This window comes from Zea mays, chromosome 5 (genome assembly GCF_902167145.1).
Source record: "Zea mays cultivar B73 chromosome 5, Zm-B73-REFERENCE-NAM-5.0, whole genome shotgun sequence".
In the NCBI taxonomy this organism is placed as follows: domain Eukaryota; kingdom Viridiplantae; phylum Streptophyta; class Magnoliopsida; order Poales; family Poaceae; genus Zea; species Zea mays.
Genome location: NC_050100.1, coordinates 1,330,304 through 1,350,293, shown reverse-complemented (window position 1 = coordinate 1,350,293; position 19,990 = coordinate 1,330,304). Strand labels below are relative to the sequence as shown.

Genomic DNA, 19,990 nt, shown 5'->3' with positions numbered 1-19,990 from the left:
GGTCCCCAGGCTAGCTGAGGTTGGGCTCCAGCCGGGTGAAAACGAAACGAAACGAAACGCCATTGCTAGCTATTTATGGCCGGCTCAACCAACAGAGCGAGCAAGCAAGGTCGACCGCGACGGCCTGCCGCCTGCCGAATCAGAATTCCGCTCGTGCCGTCCGTTCGGGCAGCTGGGTGGTGGTGGATGCATGCGTGGCCCGCCCTACTCTTTCTCCAGCTCCAGCGCCCAACCGCCCCGGTCGATCTCGTGCTCCCGTACGCCCACACCATATGAATGAATGAATGCCGTCGTGTGTGTGGTGTTTGCCACACCACGCCAGACAAAGCCACTTGTGTTAATTTTGAGCTAGCGCAGTTCACCGTACAGTTTCCAAGTCAAATGTCGTCCCCTTCGGTTTTGGTTTTTCGCCAAAAAAAAAAAAACTACTAAAAATCGATCGGTTTGATATTTTTATTTATTTTTTTTTTAAAAAAACGGTTTCCCGTCAAAGCTTGTTTGGACATCGCAGAGCCCATCGACCAATACCACGCATCGCCTTATATCAATGCAACCTCGAATTCTCCATTCATATCAATTTGGTTGACGAAGATTTTGGGTTCGAGAAAGGGAAACCAGCCCTTCACAGTTCAAAACCCAAAAGATATGGCATGATTCAATTTTGGATCGAGCCTGCCCACAATCATTACATGTCGTGCCCACTGGACGGGAGTACGGGACCACGGGCTTAGCTCTCGCCCCGCGTAATGACGCGTTATTGGTTAAACGTACCAGATTCAATTTTGGGTAGTCCAAAATTCAAATTTTGGCTCGAAAATCGCACAGAGCCTTAATCCATTTCAAAGCTTGAAATTCACATCAGAATCCGGTATTTAAAACATATATACTATTTACTAGATAGTAGATACTAACATTTTAGGCTTTCATAATTCCAAAAAAAAATAATCAAAGAACATGAAACTAAGGTTGACACCTCATCTTCATGATTAGACATACGACTATACAACTTGGAGTGGATGGTTTACATGATTAGGAGCGGATGGCCAAATGAATATGTACCTTTTTTTGCCTGTAAATGGTATATTTCGTGTCTACGTAAACGAGTCATGCTTGTGCCCACCTGTGGGGTGCGACCTCGTCTCCATAATGTTATGATTGTGTCGTGCTTTTTTCGTGTTTTTGGCTTGTCCAACAGGCCTGATCCAAATGTATAGCTCTAGTTGTCGCCGCCCTGGCCAATTGTAGTAAAAGTGGTTGGTTTGCTACCAAAAAGATGCCTTTTGTGCTGCCTTGGCTTGAACATGCAGACATTAATTGTGATCAGGCTTTACAAGAACCAAAGGGCCATGTGCGAATTTGTTGCATTAACTCCCCATTGGAAGCAGTCCTATGGGCTATGGGCTATATAACAGTGAGTGAGGTCTTCAGTCCTAAAACACTTTGCAACTTGTTAATCTCACCGCAATAGCTACGTGGATCTTTAGTCCTAAAACACTTTGCAACTTGTTAATTTCGCAGGTTCACTCATGATCTCGAAACACCACATAGCTATTCTACTGATGCTGCTGCAACTTGTTCTAAAACACTTTGCAATGAGGAATCCTGGTCTGTTCAAAACACATGGGTGGTCAGTGGATCTCCAAAAGTAAGAATACACATTTGAGTGACCTGTTACTCTCAGAGCTGTAACGGGGATATGTTCTACCTGAATGATTGGTTGCCCAAGTACAGCAGCTAAGCTTGGCTGTGCATGTTGAGATGCCATGTAATGAATCCATTTTGCTGGTTTTTTATGATTAATTCGTTTACATGAGCAGCAGTTTTAGTACTGTAACTGCGCTTTATTTATTATTTTTCTACATTTCAATATCTTCGTTTCTTGCCGCTTCAAGATGTCACTGACACTGATAACAGCACTTCATCTCCTATCGAAGAACGACGCATCGGCCCAACATGACCAGCAATTTTCGCGGTAAATTTGGTAAGAACCCACTAATATCAACTCGGAAAAGTGGCTACAAAATATGCTTTATGATGAGCCACCTCAACAAGAAAGCACAAGGTACTGTCCAGAATGAATGGCGGCCAGACCAGCCAGCTCTGCCTTTTTGCCCATGCATTCCAAGAAACATGTCAGCATTCATTTCTTTACTAAATTGCTACGGGCAAGAAAGTGGAAACTCATCAGCTAATAACTTTGGAGACAACCCCGGCACCAACTGTCCTCCCTCCTTCCCTCATCGCAAATCTTTGCCCTGCATAGAGGAATAAGAGTTGACGATCTAAAATGAATTTCTCTAGTATCCAATGGAACAAAAAATAAAAAAAAGGAACATGGGAGTGGTGTAATGGCATCACAAGACAGAAACAAAATGCTGCCAAAAGACCTGATCTTTATTATGAGAGAAAATCTGAGAATCTAGCCGTTACCAGTTTCAAGAGGAACAGGCGATATCAACTCGAAATTCGCGGTTACATTGTCACCGGGCAAAACCATCTTCGTCTCACCAAGCAACTCAACCTTTCCAGTGACATCAGCAGTCCTGAAGTAGAATTGGGGTGTGTAATTTGTGACAAAGGCAGTGTGCCGGCCACCTTCATCCTTTGTCAGGACGTATATTTCTGCCTCAAACTTTTTGTATGTCTTCAGACTACCAGGTTTGCACACCACCTGAAACAGCATAAAACGACAGGGCACCAACATTAGAGATTGTTCAATTTCGATACTAGAGACCCCAGAAATCGTGTGTAACAAAACACTAAATATCACGAACTAAAAAACAGTATAAATTGCTTGGTGATCGCGAAACCATGTACCATCAGACAGAACAGGAATCCTAACCTGGCCACGCTCGACATCACCACGCTTTAGACCACGAAGAAGAAGACCAACGTTGTCACCAGCCTGCACACAATTTGCATGTAAGATAATTTGGATCAATACAAAACCAGGCACAAAATGCTTTCAGAATCTTTACCTCTCCATGGTCCAGTATCTTTTTGAACATCTCAACACCAGTAACTGTAGTCTTCAAGGGACCACTCTGCAACCAAGAATATATTTCATCACAACATATAGGTGCAGTCGGTACTAAACCGCAGAAAGGAAACATAGAAAAATTAGAAGAACCTTCTGCTCTTGTGACTAGTTACTGGATTACATTTACAAATAAACCACCCAGAAGTTAGAGTCAAAGAAAAAGCGGGCTGTATACTAAGAGCTCCATGTCTTGCACCATGAGGCCTATGGCATCAACCAAAAAAAAGACACTGGCAAGTCTAATATTTAGAACATATTGGTCCTTGTTAACTACCCCCTCCGTTCTAAATTATAAAAATTGTTTTGGCTTTTCTAGATGCATACACTAAGCTTATATACATAATAAATCAATGTATCATGGACAGTGAAAACGTCTTATAGCTTGGAAAAGAGGCAGTACTAACATACTAAATTTGATAAACCAACAACTCATTTAATTCATACTTGGAACAATAAAGAGTAGGATAAACATGCCGTAATTTAGGGCTTGTTTGGTTCGTGGCTAACTGTGCCACACTTTGTTTAAGGTTAGTCGTTCGAATTGAAGAACTAACCTTAGACAGAAAAGTTAGGCAAAGTGTGGCAATTTAGGCAGCGAACCAAACAGGCCCTTAGTTGCATCATGTATTCGATCTCAGGCAATAAAAAAAAGACCTAACCTGTGTCAAACCCAAGATCTCAACATCTTCGCCAGTTTTAATTGTTCCCTGCTCAACACGCCCAGTAACAACAGTTCCACGACCCTGCAGACCAAACAGGCTACTTAAAACATATAAACAATTCCCTCACAATAATTTTTCTTTGGTGATTCAATGGCAATATTGCATTGGAATGCCTAATAACTCCATCAGTAACTCAATTCATGTTTACTCTAAGAACATGACAGCACAAAGAGAAAATTATAAAAGCCAAAGAAAATACTTAAAATACTAAAAGAAAAAGAAAAAGAGCACAAGTATGGTTTAATCAAGAATGTCTACTGAAATTACTCTTAGTTCTACACAATAGGAATATAAATACAAGAATCAGTATGTGACTGGAAACAAGAATGTCCGTCTCAGAAATAGTTGGCAAATATAAAATACATATGACCTGATTGTATATATTCCTATCAATGTTTTTTTATTCTCGTTTTATATTAGTATGATAAAAATATAAGTACTTTAACATATTGACACAATCTCCAAGACAACACTTAGACCAGTGATCTCTTTAATGACCTTATTTTAAAACAAACTAATACTATTTATGTGTTTTCATTCAACAACAACAAATTCAAACTGTCAATCTATGTAAATTCTCAGATTTTCTTGGTGCAAACTTAAATTATTTAACAAAAGTAGTTGATGAATAGAAACATTTGTTCACACAAATAGGGAATATACAATGCCTAATACAGTGGTGTTGAAAATATCAGCGTTAAGTTAAACTGTACAAATAATATGATCTAATTCCAATGGTTTAGGCTCTTCCAAATCAAATGTGACCAGCTAAACACCAGACTAAAGATGTCAATGGGTACTCGATGAGTAATTTCGGGTCACTACTTTAATTTAATGCAACAATATGCACTAATCAAAAATATTTCAACTTAAGTTTTGATCAACCCAATAACCCATGAAAAAAAACTAGTATCCCTAATCAAGGTCGAAGAAACATCATAATTGAATAACGAATGCATACTGCAGTAGGGATAATAGCTCATGAAAAAATTCACCTGGATAGAAAACACATCTTCTATCGGCATCAAGAAAGCCTTATCAAGCTGCCTTACAGGATCAGGAATGTACTCATCAACTGCATCCATTAGTTTCAAAATGGCATTCTTTCCTATCTCATCGTTGTTCCCTTGCAAAGCAGACAACGCAGACCCACGGATGATCGGAATCTCATCACCAGGGAACTTGTAGAAACTGAGGAGCTCTGCAGAAAAAAAAATGGGGGAGGGGGGGATCAAAACAAACAACCTTACAACATACACACAGACAGGAACCTAAACATGATGTGGAGGCTTGAATAGTAGCATACCCCGAAGCTCCATCTCTACAAGTTCCAGTAGCTCTGGGTCATCAACAGCATCAACTTTGTTTAAGAAACACACAAGGGAAGGTACACCAACCTAAAAAAACAGAGGGTATGTTTATCTGATCAAGGCAAGAATATAAAAGCAGATCCTGAAAGAAGCATATGAAACGATGATATAAACAAGCATTTGATACCTGACGGGCAAGAAGAATGTGCTCCTTTGTTTGTGGCATTGGGCCATCAGGAGCTGACACGACAAGAATACCACCATCCATTTGAGCAGCTCCAGTGATCATGTTCTACCATTTTTCACAGAAAATTAGATTTGAACCGCAAACAAAGGAGATATAACAGATATAGATGATGGCTTTCACTGGGATCTTCTTGATCTGACGTGCAAACAACTTGCATTCTTAAAATAGTAATAATGCATTTGCAAAAGAAAACATGGTTAGTATTAACCTTGACATAATCTGCGTGACCTGGACAATCAACATGAGCATAATGCCTTTTAGCAGTCTCATACTCGACATGAGCCTAAAAAACGATCAAAATGGTTAAACAATGGGCAGCAAATTGCATCGTTCTGGCACAAACTATAGGAGACGTGCTTGAACCCAACTGTTGCAATGGTGATTCCTCTGGCTCTCTCTTCCGGGGCCTTGTCGATCTCGTCAAAAGCAACTGCTTTGGCCTTCCCTGCCTCTGCCAGAACCTATAATAACGAGAAAGCAAACGCTGTTGAATCAGCCCAACAGCTTGGAAACCAAGCGAGCATTGAAGCAGGACCATGTCTAACGCATCCAACCTTGGTAATGGCAGCAGTGAGTGTGGTTTTGCCGTGATCGACGTGCCCAATGGTGCCGACGTTCACATGTGGCTTCCTGCCACATGTTGATCCGACTTGCAAAGTGAATCACAAGAAGAAATAGACGGATACTGAATGCCATGCATGGATAACGGAAATGAACTCATGAATCTAGAGCGAGAAAATAGCGGGCACGGAACGGATCTGTGCCAAGCAGCACTCACGTGCGCGTGAAAGTGGCCATGGACCTCGCCCAGAGGGTTCCTGCCATCGGTGGCGGCTGGGCCGACGCCGCCGCGGGCGCATCAGGTGGCGCGGCGGGTCCCAATATTGCGGCGGCGCGGAGAGTGGAGTAGCAGAAGAGTCGGCGGGAGCAGGCGTTCCGGAGCACAACGGTGGAAGCCATTACCGGCGGTGGCGTCGCTGCGGCGGCGCGAGGACGACCAGAGTAGTGGAGACGAGGGGGAAATGGGTTTAGGGCTTAACTCATCTGACCGTGGCACCGTGCGGCACGCTGGGTTTCCAGGCCCAGACTTGCGGCTCAAGCCAACTGCCATCCATGGCCCATGGGCCTGTCGGGTATCGACTCGGCCTGCTGCCTTGACTCGCATCCTCCTCCACGAGCCACGGCCAACTGGTTAGTTATTCCGTGCCGTCCCAACTCACCCGCGGCTCCGTGCCATCCGTCGCCGCCGGCGCACCGCGATGGCCGCCTCCGCCCCGGCCGTGAGGCCTCTCGCCCGGGCCGCAATCCCTATCCCGCTCTCTGCGCGGCCGCGGACCGCCAGGGTCTCCTTGCTCCCCCTGGCTCCTCTTGCTCCGGCCCAGCGCCTCGCTCTCGGGCGGACCGGGCAAGCGCGGCTGCCAGCGCGCAGCCGGTCGGTGCGGTGCCTGGCGGCGCTGAGCCCAGAGATGCGGGAGACGCTGGACAAGGTCGTGGGGTCCAGCAAGGTGTTGCTATTCATGAAGGGCACCAAGGACTTTCCGCAGTGCGGCTTCTCCCACACCGTCGTGCAGATCCTGCGCTCGCTCGACGTGCCCTTCGAGACGCTCGACGTGCTCGCTAACGAGGCGCTCCGGCAGGGGCTCAAGGAGTACTCCAGCTGGCCCACCTTCCCGCAGCTCTACATCGACGGCGAGTTCTTCGGCGGATGTGACATCACCGTCGGTAAACTCCTATATGTTTTGTCACTTCATTCACAGATGCTCGAGCCTGTACGCTTTACTGAGCTCACGATCTCGTGGTATTGGGAACTGGCCCATTTGTTTTGTCTGTCTGCCATCCTAATCCACTAACACGACACGTTTGGAGTCTCTCACTAATAATATGATAGATTTCACAGATGATCGGTACAAGCTCCATACATGGTTAGCTAATTTCAAGCGTATCACAGTATGCTTTTGCTGAAGGCATACTGACAAGCGCATATTCTATCTCACTAACGATTTGGTTGGAAAACTCTGGTTGCCGGTATAGACAGGGGTGGAGCCAAAAACATCTTGAGGAAGGCCGAGAACATCTAACAAATGAACTGATGTCAGAGATGGTTAAGTGAACTCTTAGTCTTAGTACCTTCCCATTTTTCCTGTGAAAATGAACTGATTCCTGTGAAATTCATGTATGATTCCTCTGAAATTCCTGCGTTCCGAAGGGGGCCTTCACTATTTAAACATCTAACAAATGTTGTTTCCTTTGGAAGTTTTGACTCTTACACTATTTAAGCGCCTATAAAAATGTTGCTTCCATTGGATATTGAGACTCTTACACAACTCTTGATGACATGCCATTTATTCTCTTCTGTTTAGTGTTTGTGTTAGAGCTTTGCAGTTTGCATTATGCATGCCCTAAATAGCAAAAGCAAAATACCTAGTGTTTTCCATTTGTATCAATGCCATATGCTCAACCCTTATTTCATTCTCGCTTGTCTATATGTGACTAGTCATCCATGTTGTTTATTGTGTTTGCAAGAAGTGGGCATTGCCTCGTAGAAATGAAACAGTTGGGTTCATCACATTCAAGAAACACCTTATTTCTTATTTGTTCATTGCCAATGACAACTAACAAGACTGGTCTCTAGGACAAAAGCAACATTATGATGGTCTCTATGTTGGAACATGCTCTTCTGGGCAAGTAGATCCAACGGGAAAGTGAAAAGAGTACTGACAAAGTTCGTCGTGGGATGGCAATAGCTCTGTTAATCTAGCCCTATGAGGACACAGTACGGGGGTATTTATAGGCACTCGAGTGATCACCCGTCCCTTGCCAAAGACGTTTGTGCCCTCGAGTACCCAGTTTATCCCCAAAATATTCCCACGAGGGGAGGTTACAGTCAGTCATTACAGTAAAGGCTATTACAACCGCGGCCCGTAATACGCTTCTCCGCGCGGGGCCTGTTACAATGGGCCGAATCCCGCATGGGCCTACCGGCGCGGTGACGACGTGAGACTCGTAGACTTCGACATAGCCTTCGTCTTGCAACGGCGACGACGAAGGGGCACCGCGCCGGTCTTCATCCAAACGACGCATTCGGCTCGCTCGGACGTGTTCTGTGGATGTAGTCTTCGTCGAAGTGACGAGGCGACGAGGACATCGAGCGAAGGGTAGCGTGTTCGCCTTCGCCCCAACACTCTATATCTAACACCTAATTTCTATCAACCATGAAATATAACAATGGTATGATGCTTTAGCAATAATGAGGTATTGTTCTTGTTGTCATTTTTTGTTGTCAACAAGGAACAGCAATTATCATTCTATAACTCAAATTGATGGGCAACCATTGACAAATTCTTCCCAGCTGTATGAGTAAATCAGGCATGCTCAACTTTATTGATTCAGTGACTCTTAAGGTGGCGTTTGGTTTGCCCCTGCTAAAATTTAGCCCCTATCACATCGAATGTTTGAACCTCCGTTCGGGGTATTAAATGTAGTCGGATTATAAAACTAATTTCTCAGCCGAAGATTAAAAAGTGAGACGAATCTAGTACAGTTGGTTGGGTCTATATTTCATACTCCTACTTGAAAGTCAAACGCTTGATGTGACCCGGGCTAAACTTTAGTCCACATAACCAGGGGGTGTAAGACTGGGCATAGTACCCGCTACCCGCTACCCGAATCCGAAAAACCCGGACCCGGAACCGAATTACCCGAATTCACAGTACCCGAAGTCTAGTTCGGATAGTAAATATTATTACCCGAATTTAGTTTGGGTAATTCGGGTAGCACCACCCGGTACCCGAACTACCCGAAATAGTGTCTCTGTGTGTGTCACCTGGCGACTCGTGTAGTCATGTGGACTATGTGGGCCACGCGGCCAGCAGCCCATCAAGGCATCAGCTATCAATCCAGTATTCTAGATTTCCAATGCCGCTTCCTTTCCTCCGTCGTGCTCTCCCCAGTCCCCTCCGCCTCCGGTCTCCATAACCTAGCCGTCCCTCTCCTCGGTGCAGCGGTGCCCGGACGCTGGAGCGACCTCAAGTGCTCGACAGGCGTCACGGGACACGACGCTCACCGCTCGCTGTCGCTGGTGAGAAGCCTGCCCTTACTCTGTCCACCTCTGTCCTCTGCCCCTCACATCCTCACTCACCTCACCGGTAGGTGGACTACGGACGACTGGAACTGGATTGCTGTGGAGAACTGGATTGCTGACTGCTGTGGAGAATTTGGACTTTGAAGCCTGAAGTCTAAACCATCTGTGAAGTTCGAACTATATTTTCTTGTGAATTTGTGATGCAATGCAATGGCACTTGGCGGCTGTCACTGACAGGCAGCACCGAAGCAGGCTTAATGCCTTGCAGCCTTGCACTTTTGTATCATGTTGTCATCGAGTACTCAGTACATTAGTATTAGTAGGTAGTACCTGTCGGCTGTATTGGTTCTTGAATTCTTGCTCCTCTGCATAAGTTTTATTCTCTATACTAGATTATGATCTTACGATGTTCTGTTAGTAGTAATTCATTAATCTGCGTTTTGTTCAGGAGTTGTTGCTTTCTGTATGCATTTTGTTCTTGTTACAATGTGCATTCAGATACGGAGGTACTTGTGCTTTTTATATTTCGGGTAAATTGGGTATACCCGAACCCGAACCCGCAATTGCGGGTACCCGAAATTGCGGGTAGTGTTTTTCAAAAGCTGTGATCGGGTAACAATTTCTATTACCCGAATTTAACGAAACCCGAACTACCCGACCCGAACTAATCAGGTAACCCGAACGCCCAGTCTTAAGGGGGTGTTTGGTTGCTCCTGCTAAAGTTTAGCCCGGGTCACATCAAGCGTTTGACTTTTAAATAGGAGTATGAAATATAGACCCAACCAACTGGACTAGATTCGTCTCGTCTTTTAATCTTCGGCTGACAAATTAGTTTTATAATCCGACTACATTTAATACCCGGAACGGAGGTTCAAACATTCGATGGGACAGGAGCTAAATTTTAGCGGGGTGTAACCAAATCACATTCCTTCACCATGCGTCATTGCTTGCCATGTCACCAGTATCTTCTTTTTGAGAAATCTTAACAGTATCTGATCTACCTTTTTGAAACTAGGGCTGCTGAACACGCTGCAGCTTGTGGACATTCCTAGATACTTGCATAGTTACCGCGTCCCCTGAGCTTAGGTAGATTATAGGGTTTACTCCAACCCAGGATGTGATGGTTTTGGAAAATAGATAGCTAATGTACAAGACTGGATGCTTTAGAAAAAAATTAGCGAAGAAGCACAATCAATCTTAGGTCTTGGGATCTCTATAGGACATTCAAAATAAGTAGTATTTTTTAATGTTTATGTACTTTGGGTCAGAGGCTAGGACTAAAATGATTAGTCCCTGCTACGTTATTCTCTAGTGAGATAAGGGGATATAAGGGATTCGTGTTGTATGGGACCATTATTTCTCTTTCTTTAATGCAAAGATATGGAAATCCCCTGCATGTTCAGGAGAGGGGGGGGGATCGGCCAGGAGAACACAATAGCAGAAATATATGGTGCAAACTGCAAAGGCATTATTTGCATTGAAGTAGAAAACACTGCACATACACCTGCAGATGCCTGTATTCGTACATGTAGATTAACTTCTCTTGTACTCGGCAATTGAATTTCATACACACGAATCAATCTTAAATGGCTAATGCTAACTTCGTGGTCTATTTTGCAGAGGCATACAAGAGTGGAGAACTGCAGGAAACTCTAGAGAAAGCAATGTGTTCGTAGAAAAAAAATGAACAATAAGCAGATGGCATACAATTAATCAAAATGTTATAGTATTTGCTGTACAATTCAGGCTTGTCATCAACTGGAGATGCAAGTTGTGGATAATTCATGTCCAAATGTTCAGTGCACTTTCGACTGGAAATACATCTTTCTGCAGTTTGTGACTAGTCATCCAGTTTGAACCCCGATCATATATTGTACGATTTGTGACTACCAGATTGCTCCGTTTTCAGCTGCAACTACCGCGTCCGCCCGCGTGCAATTCCATGACCGTGTCGGTAGAGCCGTGGGCCTGTTTGGTTCAGGTTTTTTCTGACCAGCTTTTCTGAGAATTTGGCTGTGGGGAGAATCTGACTGTGTAGAGAATCTAAGTATTATTAGGATTACGTGCGAAGGAAGATAAACTTGTCCATAGGACTCATGATCTAGAAAGTGACGGATTACTACTATTGCAACAACTCAACCGATTATGTGTTTATATTGATTTTGAATGGTTTTAATATAAATGAATTTTATAAAAGCTGACTAAAAAGTTGAGTGTTTGGTTCAGCTTCTGGCGGCCAGAAGCCCCCCAGAAGCTGAACCAAACATGGGCAATGGAGCCTGGCTGGATAGCAGGAGCGGAGACGACGCGAGGTTGGGCAGAATTTTACGATGCAACTCTTAGGCGAACATCACAACACTAAGTTTTTGTTCGGCTATTCTTATGGAATATAGATAGATTGGATGGTATCTAAACAATGAAAAAAAATACATGCTATGGATTTACACCCACTCAGGGCTTGTTCGGTTATTTTCAATCCATATGGATCGGAGAGGATTAATACGGATTGAAAGGGATTTTGACTTACTAGGGATTGAAACCCCCTCAATCCCCCCCAATCCATATGGATTGAGGTAGAACCGAACAAGCCCTCATGAAAAAAATACATGCTATGGATTTACACCCACTCAGGTCTTGTTCGTTAGACCTTATTCGTTTGTTTAGGATTGTATCCAGAATCGTTCTAGCTTATATAAATTAAAGAAGCAATCTAAAACAACTGGTAAGGGCTAATTTAGATGCCATAAAACCAGAGAAAATTAGAAAAACAACTATTTTAAGGGCTAGTTTAAAAATCCTATTTTACCGAGGAACTTCCATTTTCCTAAGAAAAAATGAACTAATTTCTCTAGAAAAAATAAAAATCCCTTAAAAATGAGATTTCTAAACTAGCCTTAAATAAGGAGATTTTAACCACTCCAAATTTTTCTCCCAAACTAGCCCTCAGTGGGCCACCGTAAAAGCACAGGAATATTTCTAATGCGATTTGACGAATTGGGCGAAAACCACTGACATTGCACAATGCGAAAACAAAGAAACAGCTCTCGTAGAATAGATTAGATTAGAGATACATAGACCCAACTTGAATATTGAGGATGTGGTTATACGGCGACTGACATGCAGAGATTTCTTGGCAGCACCAATTAATATTTAAATAATTGACGTTCTTGCTATCCCAGAATGAAGACTGGAGAACTGAGTTTGAATGAGGAGCCGGATCAGCTTTTCAGGAGTAGGTATCTGATTGCAGATCTAAGAATTCAAATAATGTGCAGCAAGAGTTCAGCAACAAATAGCATCCCCGTCCTTCTGCTGGTACAGTATCTTACTTACGAAGCAAAAACAGCCAGCGCCAATCAGTCAAGCTTTCAATACCGCCTTGTGGATCATAGTCTCCTTGTGTATCTGGTGACAGCTCTTCTCGACAAGGTCAAGAAGCTGCTCGAGGTTTGTAGCCCACGAGTTAAGTGTGCCGTTGCAGTCCTGAACTACCCGGAAGCTCACAACTCCCATCGGCCTGTCGATCTTCGCAGTCAGAGATTTTGAGTTCACCATGTCTGAAAGATGCTTCTCTGCCTCCTGAAAGAGTAATGTGCAGTGCCAGTTAGATATCTCACGATTGTAGCTGCAGCTATAAAATGCTTCACAACTCGTGTATTGGGACATTTAACATAAGACGCCGCAGATGGCATAACAAAGAAAATACAATGTATGATACAAACCTGCAAACTCAGGCAGAGCAGATCAGCAAGCCTCTTTATGGTAACCCTCGAATAGTACTTAGACACAACCAAGATATTCTAAGCAGAGCGAAAAGTCAGATTTAGTGGACAACCATAAAGCAAAATAACTACAACTATAGGCCATACACAAAGTAAGCAGTACATGTTCAATTATTCTTAGCTTCAAATCTTCTGCAGCTTTGGCACCCAAAGCTCCTCCTAGCAGATTCTTCTCGTTTTCAAATTCGTGCTTAGAGAATTCCCACAATGCTGTCCACTGGATGACCTCCATGGTAACCAGCTGCTTCAGCAATAACCTTTTTCCCCCACGTCACATCACAACAGGAAAAAAAGTGATTATTGAGATAAGCCAGCCTGGAGTTATGAGATCCATTTTGCAAACATTCAACTGTACCTGAAATTTGGGATTTCTGAAAGGTTTTTATCCTCTAGTGTAGCATTGAGAAGGCTCGATTGCATAGGATCATGAGGTGCTAGCACCAAGTACCAACAGATCTTCCTAAGAATCTGTGAAGGAATTAAGGTAGTCAGATAATTGAGGGGTTGGTGGATGGGTGTCAGAGTGTATACACATGTTGAGAGAGAGTACCGGTATCCACTTGGTTGGATCTTCCTTTATTGCTGGGATATCATAAATAGCCTTGTAACAACGACAGATTTCCAGGTAATCATTGTTGTGCAAGTAATATCTGTGATGAGATAACGAAGAATTATGATTGGCTCCAATATAAAATGTCATTGTGAACCATAGTGTTCAATAGAACAAAGAAATTGGCAGTTCCAGAGGTAGTCAGGTAGACGAGAGAATAATGACAATTGACAATGAAATAGCAGACTGGTAGTACATTAATCTAATTGAGATTGAGAAGCATGACATACCGAATCATCAGTTCATAGTAGATACGCTTCAATTCTAGGAGGGAAGGAATATCTGCAGGAGCATCCTGAACAATGTTGTCACCCTCCTTTGGTTTCTTTTTTTCCTTTGATGGATCTGCGTCAAATACTCTAGTACTGATTTTCCTTGATAAAATTTGTGCTCGGACATAATCTTGACGATCTAGGCATAGCCGGACCTGTGACAACAATAATAGTAAGTTTTGCATGAATAAGCCTTTTCGTAAAAATACAAAGTATTAACATAATAGGTTGGCACGTTACCTGCTCAAGAATGAAAGCAATTTTCTCCGTCTTTGCCATGGAGCCAAATGTTTCGACCTGATAAATAGCTTGTTAGGGCCTGTTTTGGTAGCTCAGTATTTTTGGAGTTTCAAGATAAAACTATGGAATTTATGAATACCGTAGTATTTAGGGTTCAAAGGTGTTTGGTTGTTGCTGGTAAAACTTTGTTTTAAATACTATAGTATGACCAAAACTGTAGTATTGGGGGGGGGGGGTGGATACTGAAGTTGGGACTGAAGTTTTCTCTGTCATGCGCGCATACATCCAGTGAAGTTTTGGATGCTGTGTCCCGAGCAGCCTTTTGGTACTGGTGACCAACAGCCCACATACACGTGGTATGACAAGTGTTAACATTAGTTTGTTTATATATAAAAAAACTATGTAAACAAACATGCACAGTTAATAAGAAATACCATGGTTATATCATTGTATTTGAAAACCATAGTGTTTATGCTACAGCAGTTCTAAAACCGTGGTATTTCAATATTATGGTATTTGAAAATTGTGATGACAAACAGGGCCTTAGCGCATTATAGTCATGGATAGTGAGGACTGAGAAACAGTACTAAAGAATGACAGAAACATTGTAATGGAATATGAAAGTACATGTCCTCAATTCTAGAGTGCAGTGCAAACTTACAGCAACTTCTTGCATCAAATCAGCAGCCTCGTCAATCTTTCCCTGCTCCTCTTTGATATTTGCAAGCCTTTTGATCAATCTTGCTCTCTCTATCTCAACATAAATCTGTAGATGAACAACTGTGAGATTATACACATAAAAACAATGAATCTTACAAGGAATAATCATCAAGATGGAAAAATTCTCACTTTGCCAGCAGAGACGCTGCTCAGTGTTTTGATTAGCTCGACGCGTGTGTCAATGTCTGGTGTCAAATCAATGTAGTCCATTGCTTTCTGAACCATAGCAGTAATGGCCTGCAACGAACAGAAGTGACAGTAATATAAGTGTATAGTAAACAAAACAGTAGCAAGTGAGATACATTATAGTGTTTCCATTTGATATGATTTTCAGTTTGTAATTAAACAAATAGACAAATATGACTTATGAATCTGCAAAAACAAGGTAACAGTTAGAGTAGTGCTTTGGTACAGCATAGGGAACATTTGAAAGGAAGTAAATAACTACTTATACTTAATACATTGATCAACAGTGTTCTGGTCATGGGCAAACCATTGCTAGAGATGAGTGTGCATAACAGCATAAGACTAAAAAATCGCAGCTGTACATGCAAGCAACTAAATATCGAAGAAAAATGCTGCCCAATAAACATTTCACATTGTGGTTCTTCAACGATGGATAGAACCAACGCAAAATACTCCATAAATGCAACTATTCGCTGGTGCTAAGAAAACAAGTACCCTAACGAACAACCAAATGGATAACAGCAGTTCAAGATAATTGTGTTAGCATACATCTAAACATCACTATGGCCATGGATGAGAGCGTTCAGATTGCAGACATAATGCAAACTTGAGAAATGTAAAGCAAAAATCGTAAGTGAAGCATGAGCATGCTTCATATTCACACGGAAGAATAGTGAGAACCTGAGGAGCGTTGCATTTAAAGGAAGACCAATCAGTATTGTTAAGTAGAACCACATAAAAAAACAACCACAAAATGTTATAATAATCAATGGTTTCTACAAGTAGCAACAATGCATAAAGATACCATGTATTTCTATCTAGCATTCTTAATAATTACAACTGCAGGGAATATTTATTGGATGGATGAACCACACTTCTGCCAACCACTATAATAGTTTAAATAGGCAACTTCGATTCAGAAAACTTTCTCAAGTCCAGCTTATTTTAAGCTGGCAAGAGTTCAACAGATGCTTGGGTCCAATACCTCAAACCAAAAACCAGAGTCGACACAAGAGCACAACAAAGTTACAGTAGTAAAATACTTCTTTAGCCACTTCAATAGCAGTGAAAAATCTGAAGTCTAAAGGCCACCCTCCTTTCGTATAAAGAAATTGATTACTAAAGTACCTCTAAAGGGTCTCATACACATATACTGATTACACCAAAAAAAAAAAACGGGGATGTAAGAGCAAGGCGGTGAATTCTCGAGAACCGAACCTGCTTAAGCTGGCCTCTCCTCTTGGAGAGGAGAACGATCTGGTCGTTTAGCGTCTTCCACGCGCCGGCCTTGTAGCAGAGCTCGACGATGTCGATGACGGCCTTCCGCGTGCCGGCGACATCGCCGGCCAGCCTCATCTGCTTCTCCACGTTCAGGAGCGACTCTATAGCCGCGTCGAGGTTGGTACTGTCGCCCTCCTGCACTCGTCAAGCAAGAGCAGAGTCAAACCGCGAGGTAGCAGATGAATCGGCGCGAGATCGAAACCCTAGGCCGGGAGGGCGCGGTCGCGGCCTGCACCGGCCAGCCGTCACAAACACTAGGAAATGGGGTGAAGCGCGGAGGCGCGAGATGTGGATGGAGAACAAGGTGGCGCTAGAGGCCGGCGGAGGGCTCACCATGATCGGGATCGCAGGCAACGGCGGAGGAGACAGCGAGGCGACGACGAGGAGATCTGTTTGGCTTTGCTTGCGAGGGGGGAAAGGTTGTGCAGGTTAGGGCTTTGTTGGCGTTCTCCGTAGACACTGTAGCTAAACGTGTTTTATCGACACCGTAGCTGGTTTTATTAGTTGAATTTCAAATGGACTGATAATACATTAGTTATCAAGACATAACATGGATAGGCGATTTATTACATGGAATTAGAGCATCTCCAAGAGACTAGCTAAATAGCTTGTCAAACTAAATTTTAGCTACTTAATAGCAAAATAGCTCTCCAACAGGCTAGCCAATTAACTTGACAAGCTATTCGGCTCTCTAAATTGACTCCCTCACTAGCTAATTTTGGCAAGCAAATCTCACTAGCCAAGCTAATTTGTATGTTGGAGAGTCTGTTGGAATGAGATGTTATATTTAGAGTTTAATCTTTATAGAGTGACAAATAAAAAGTCAAATAGATAGTCAAAAATAAAAAGTCTTTTGGAGATGCTCTTAGCTTCGTTAAACATTGATTTTGGCTGCCTTTGTCTTTATCTATTTTGTTTTTACATGCGTAGTGCAAAAAAGTTCGAATTCTTTTTAATTTTTTCTTGAGTTTATATGTAAGAGTATCTTCACGTGGCTTATCTCAGTGCCCCAAATTAAATTATAGTGGTTAACTCATACAAAATTGCTCCAATGGTATTATATTTTACAAAAAAATTGTTAAAAAATATAGGTCACCTCCTCAAATGTCATAAATATACTGCAACTTATTAGCATGCCCCATATTTAGATTAAACGAGTGGACTATTCACAAAACTACTTTTTGGTTAATCACTTGATTTGGAACATTGATGTTAGAGCTTATTTTTTGTTCGTGTCCTAAATTATATAAAATAAATATATTTTAAATTTTTAGGGTACTTTTACGGAGCACATTGTTAGAGATGTTTTGATAATCTATAATAATTATGTGTCTGTTTGGCACGGCTTCGCCTCCTCTGGAAATTACTCTAACTCTGGCTTCTCTTTAAGCGCAGCTTCTCTATAGGAGCTAGTATTTTTTTAACAAATCATTTGGTAAAACGACTCTTCTTAGCGCAAGAGAAGGGCAAAATGGAGAGTAAGAGAAGAAGCACCTAAGAGTTTTTTTTCTCTGACTTCTCTATATAAAAATGGTTCTGTCTCCTCACTACTTTTTATTGATAGCTCTTTTTTATACCATTTGGGAGGGCTCCTCCAAAAGCTAGAGTCGGAGCTGATTTGAAAGCCCTTTCCAAACAGGCCCAATCTTCACTTAAGCATCTCCAAGAGAGGCCCTAAATGTGGTCATATTTTAAATAAAAGGCTCAAAACAATAAAAAATCCTTCCAATAGCGGTCATATTTTATAAAATTTCGTCAAATGATTATACAGCTCAGTCTCTCACGTCATAAATATAATAGGTCATATACTAGAGCTTATCATCATTTTCTCTTATTCTTTAACCATTTATTTCCCAGTAATAAGATTTGTTTCCTAAATGTCATTATTTAAGGCCTAACTGTTAGAGTATAAATTTATTTTGTGGTCTTAAACACTCTAAACATATCCTATTTCAATTTTTATGACCCTATTTTAGAGTTTCTTGTTAAATATTCTCTTACATACATGTTTATTCCGCTCAATACGACCTTTTCCACTATATATGATCTAGGCACCAAGGTCTCTCGCGTCCCAATATACTTAGGGCATGTTTGGTTGCTTGCATCTGCGCGTGCTTGGATCGCGGGATGCAAGCAGCTGTTGTTTGGTTGCTGTGAGCCAGGCTCTACGCGTGCGAGCTATGTGTTTGGTTGCCTGCATATATATTTGGACCCAGACTCGCGGGATCCTCAAAAGCACGATGAGCCAACCTCTCCAAATACGAGCAGATGTGACGCATCTCCGGAGCCAGGCTCCAACGGTCCTGACTCACACACCTAGGATGCTAAGAGAAGCCAATCAAACAGGCCAAATATAAGTCTATCAAACCCTCGTGCACTGGAAGACATCTCTACTAACTATTAAGTTAACATTGTAGACCACCCTATCATGGCCCCCACCTCCTCCCCACCTACACACACAGCTGAAAGGGAAATAGGGTCAAACATTTTCCTAAATGATTTTGGTGGTTGAATTGCTCAACACAAATAATTGGACTAACTAGTTTGCTCTAGATTATAAGTTCTACAGGTGCCAAAGGTTCAACACAAACCAATAAAAAGATTCGAGTTAGGGTTCAAAAGAAAGGAGCAAAAGAAACCAAAGAGAACCCTGGTCTGGCGCACCGGACTGTCCGGTGTGCCACCGGACAGTGTTCGGTGCACCAGGGTGGATCGACCTCAAACTCCTCACCTTCGGGTTTCTCTAGGGGCACTCCGCTATAATTCACCGGACTGTCCGGTGCACCAAGCGGAGCAACGGCTATCAGCGCAACGGTCGACTGCACAGTGCCCTGACAGAGCTACAGTTCGCGGCAGAAGTCAGAGCAGGCGCCAGAGGCGTACCGGACAGTAAACAGTGCCTGTCCGGTGCACTAAGATGTCAGAGCTCCAACGGTCGAAACCGTCACAACCCTAACAGTTGGGTGACGTGGCTGGCGCACCGAATTGTCCAGTGCGCCCATCGGCAGCAGCCCTCCCCAACGGCTGTTTTGGTGGTTGGGGCTATAAATACCCCCAAACCACCACCATTCAAGGCATCCAAGTTTTCCAGCCATTACATTCAATACAAGAGCTCTAGACTTCACTATAAGACACAAACAAGATATCAAATTCTCTCCCAAGTCCAAAAGCACTCCCACACTTAGTGACTAGTGAGAGAGAGATTTTCGTGTGCATTTGAGTTCTTGTCGCTTGGATCGCTTTTCTACTTCCCCATTCTTGTTCTCAACACCTTTGTAATCAAAACAAGAGACACCAAGTTGTGGTGGTCCTTGTGGGGTCTAAGTGACCCATTTGATTGAGGAGAAAAGCTCACTCGGTTTAGGTGACCGTTTGAGAGAGGGAAAGGGTTGAAAGAGACCCGGTCTTTGTGACCACCTCATCGGGGAGTAGGTTTGCAAGAACCGAACCTCGGTAAAACAAATCATCGTGTCATTCGCTCTATTTCTTTGGTTGATTT

The 19,990-nt window shown here is 42.8% G+C and overlaps 3 protein-coding genes and 1 long non-coding RNA gene across 6 annotated transcripts; 2 read left to right on the top strand and 2 right to left on the bottom strand.

The window, feature by feature from the left end:
- Positions 1 to 1,769: 1,769 nt before the first annotated feature.
- LOC100194026 (uncharacterized) lies at positions 1,770 to 6,381 on the bottom strand. Of its 2 annotated transcripts, none has more exons than XM_020553087.1 (12): positions 6,098 to 6,381; positions 5,874 to 5,968; positions 5,688 to 5,780; positions 5,528 to 5,602; positions 5,260 to 5,364; positions 5,069 to 5,159; positions 4,758 to 4,963; positions 3,700 to 3,783; positions 2,979 to 3,044; positions 2,843 to 2,905; positions 2,431 to 2,671; positions 1,770 to 2,255 (listed from the first exon to the last, which is right to left on the bottom strand). In XM_020553087.1, the coding sequence occupies exons 1-12, from the start codon at positions 6,177 to 6,179 to the stop codon at positions 2,185 to 2,187; spliced, it is 1,272 nt and encodes a 423-aa protein (XP_020408676.1). In that variant the 5' UTR covers positions 6,180 to 6,381; the 3' UTR covers positions 1,770 to 2,184. The 2 variants fall into 2 exon arrangements, with proteins under 2 accessions (XP_020408676.1, NP_001132561.1); NM_001139089.1 differs by having other exon boundaries at positions 1,981 to 2,255; positions 5,874 to 5,949; positions 6,098 to 6,354.
- Positions 6,382 to 6,493: 112 nt separating this feature from the next.
- On the top strand, positions 6,494 to 11,267 carry LOC100283859 (Grx_S14 - glutaredoxin subgroup II). 2 transcript variants are annotated; one of them, XR_004858204.1, is made up of 2 exons: positions 6,494 to 7,420; positions 11,021 to 11,267. XR_004858204.1 is itself a non-coding variant. In NM_001156757.2 (2 exons), exons 1-2 carry the CDS (start codon positions 6,579 to 6,581, stop codon positions 11,074 to 11,076), a joined length of 519 nt encoding a protein of 172 aa, NP_001150229.2. In that variant the 5' UTR covers positions 6,506 to 6,578; the 3' UTR covers positions 11,077 to 11,242. The 2 variants fall into 2 exon arrangements, 1 of the variants encoding a protein (NP_001150229.2); NM_001156757.2 differs by having other exon boundaries at positions 6,506 to 7,041; positions 11,021 to 11,242.
- On the top strand, positions 8,864 to 9,850 carry LOC103625717 (uncharacterized). Its single transcript, XR_552503.4, has 2 exons — positions 8,864 to 9,397; positions 9,469 to 9,850. It is a non-coding gene; the product is annotated as an uncharacterized lncRNA (long non-coding RNA).
- A 1,159-nt stretch (positions 11,268 to 12,426) lies between the features above and the next one.
- Positions 12,427 to 16,911, bottom strand: LOC100382103 (uncharacterized). Its single transcript, NM_001174864.1, has 11 exons — positions 16,825 to 16,911; positions 16,429 to 16,626; positions 15,154 to 15,261; positions 14,966 to 15,070; positions 14,305 to 14,361; positions 14,023 to 14,219; positions 13,733 to 13,832; positions 13,538 to 13,650; positions 13,286 to 13,439; positions 13,123 to 13,200; positions 12,427 to 12,979 (listed from the first exon to the last, which is right to left on the bottom strand). Exons 1-11 carry the CDS (start codon positions 16,825 to 16,827, stop codon positions 12,761 to 12,763), a joined length of 1,332 nt encoding a protein of 443 aa, NP_001168335.1. The 5' UTR covers positions 16,828 to 16,911; the 3' UTR covers positions 12,427 to 12,760.
- Between the last annotated feature and the right edge of the window lie 3,079 nt (positions 16,912 to 19,990).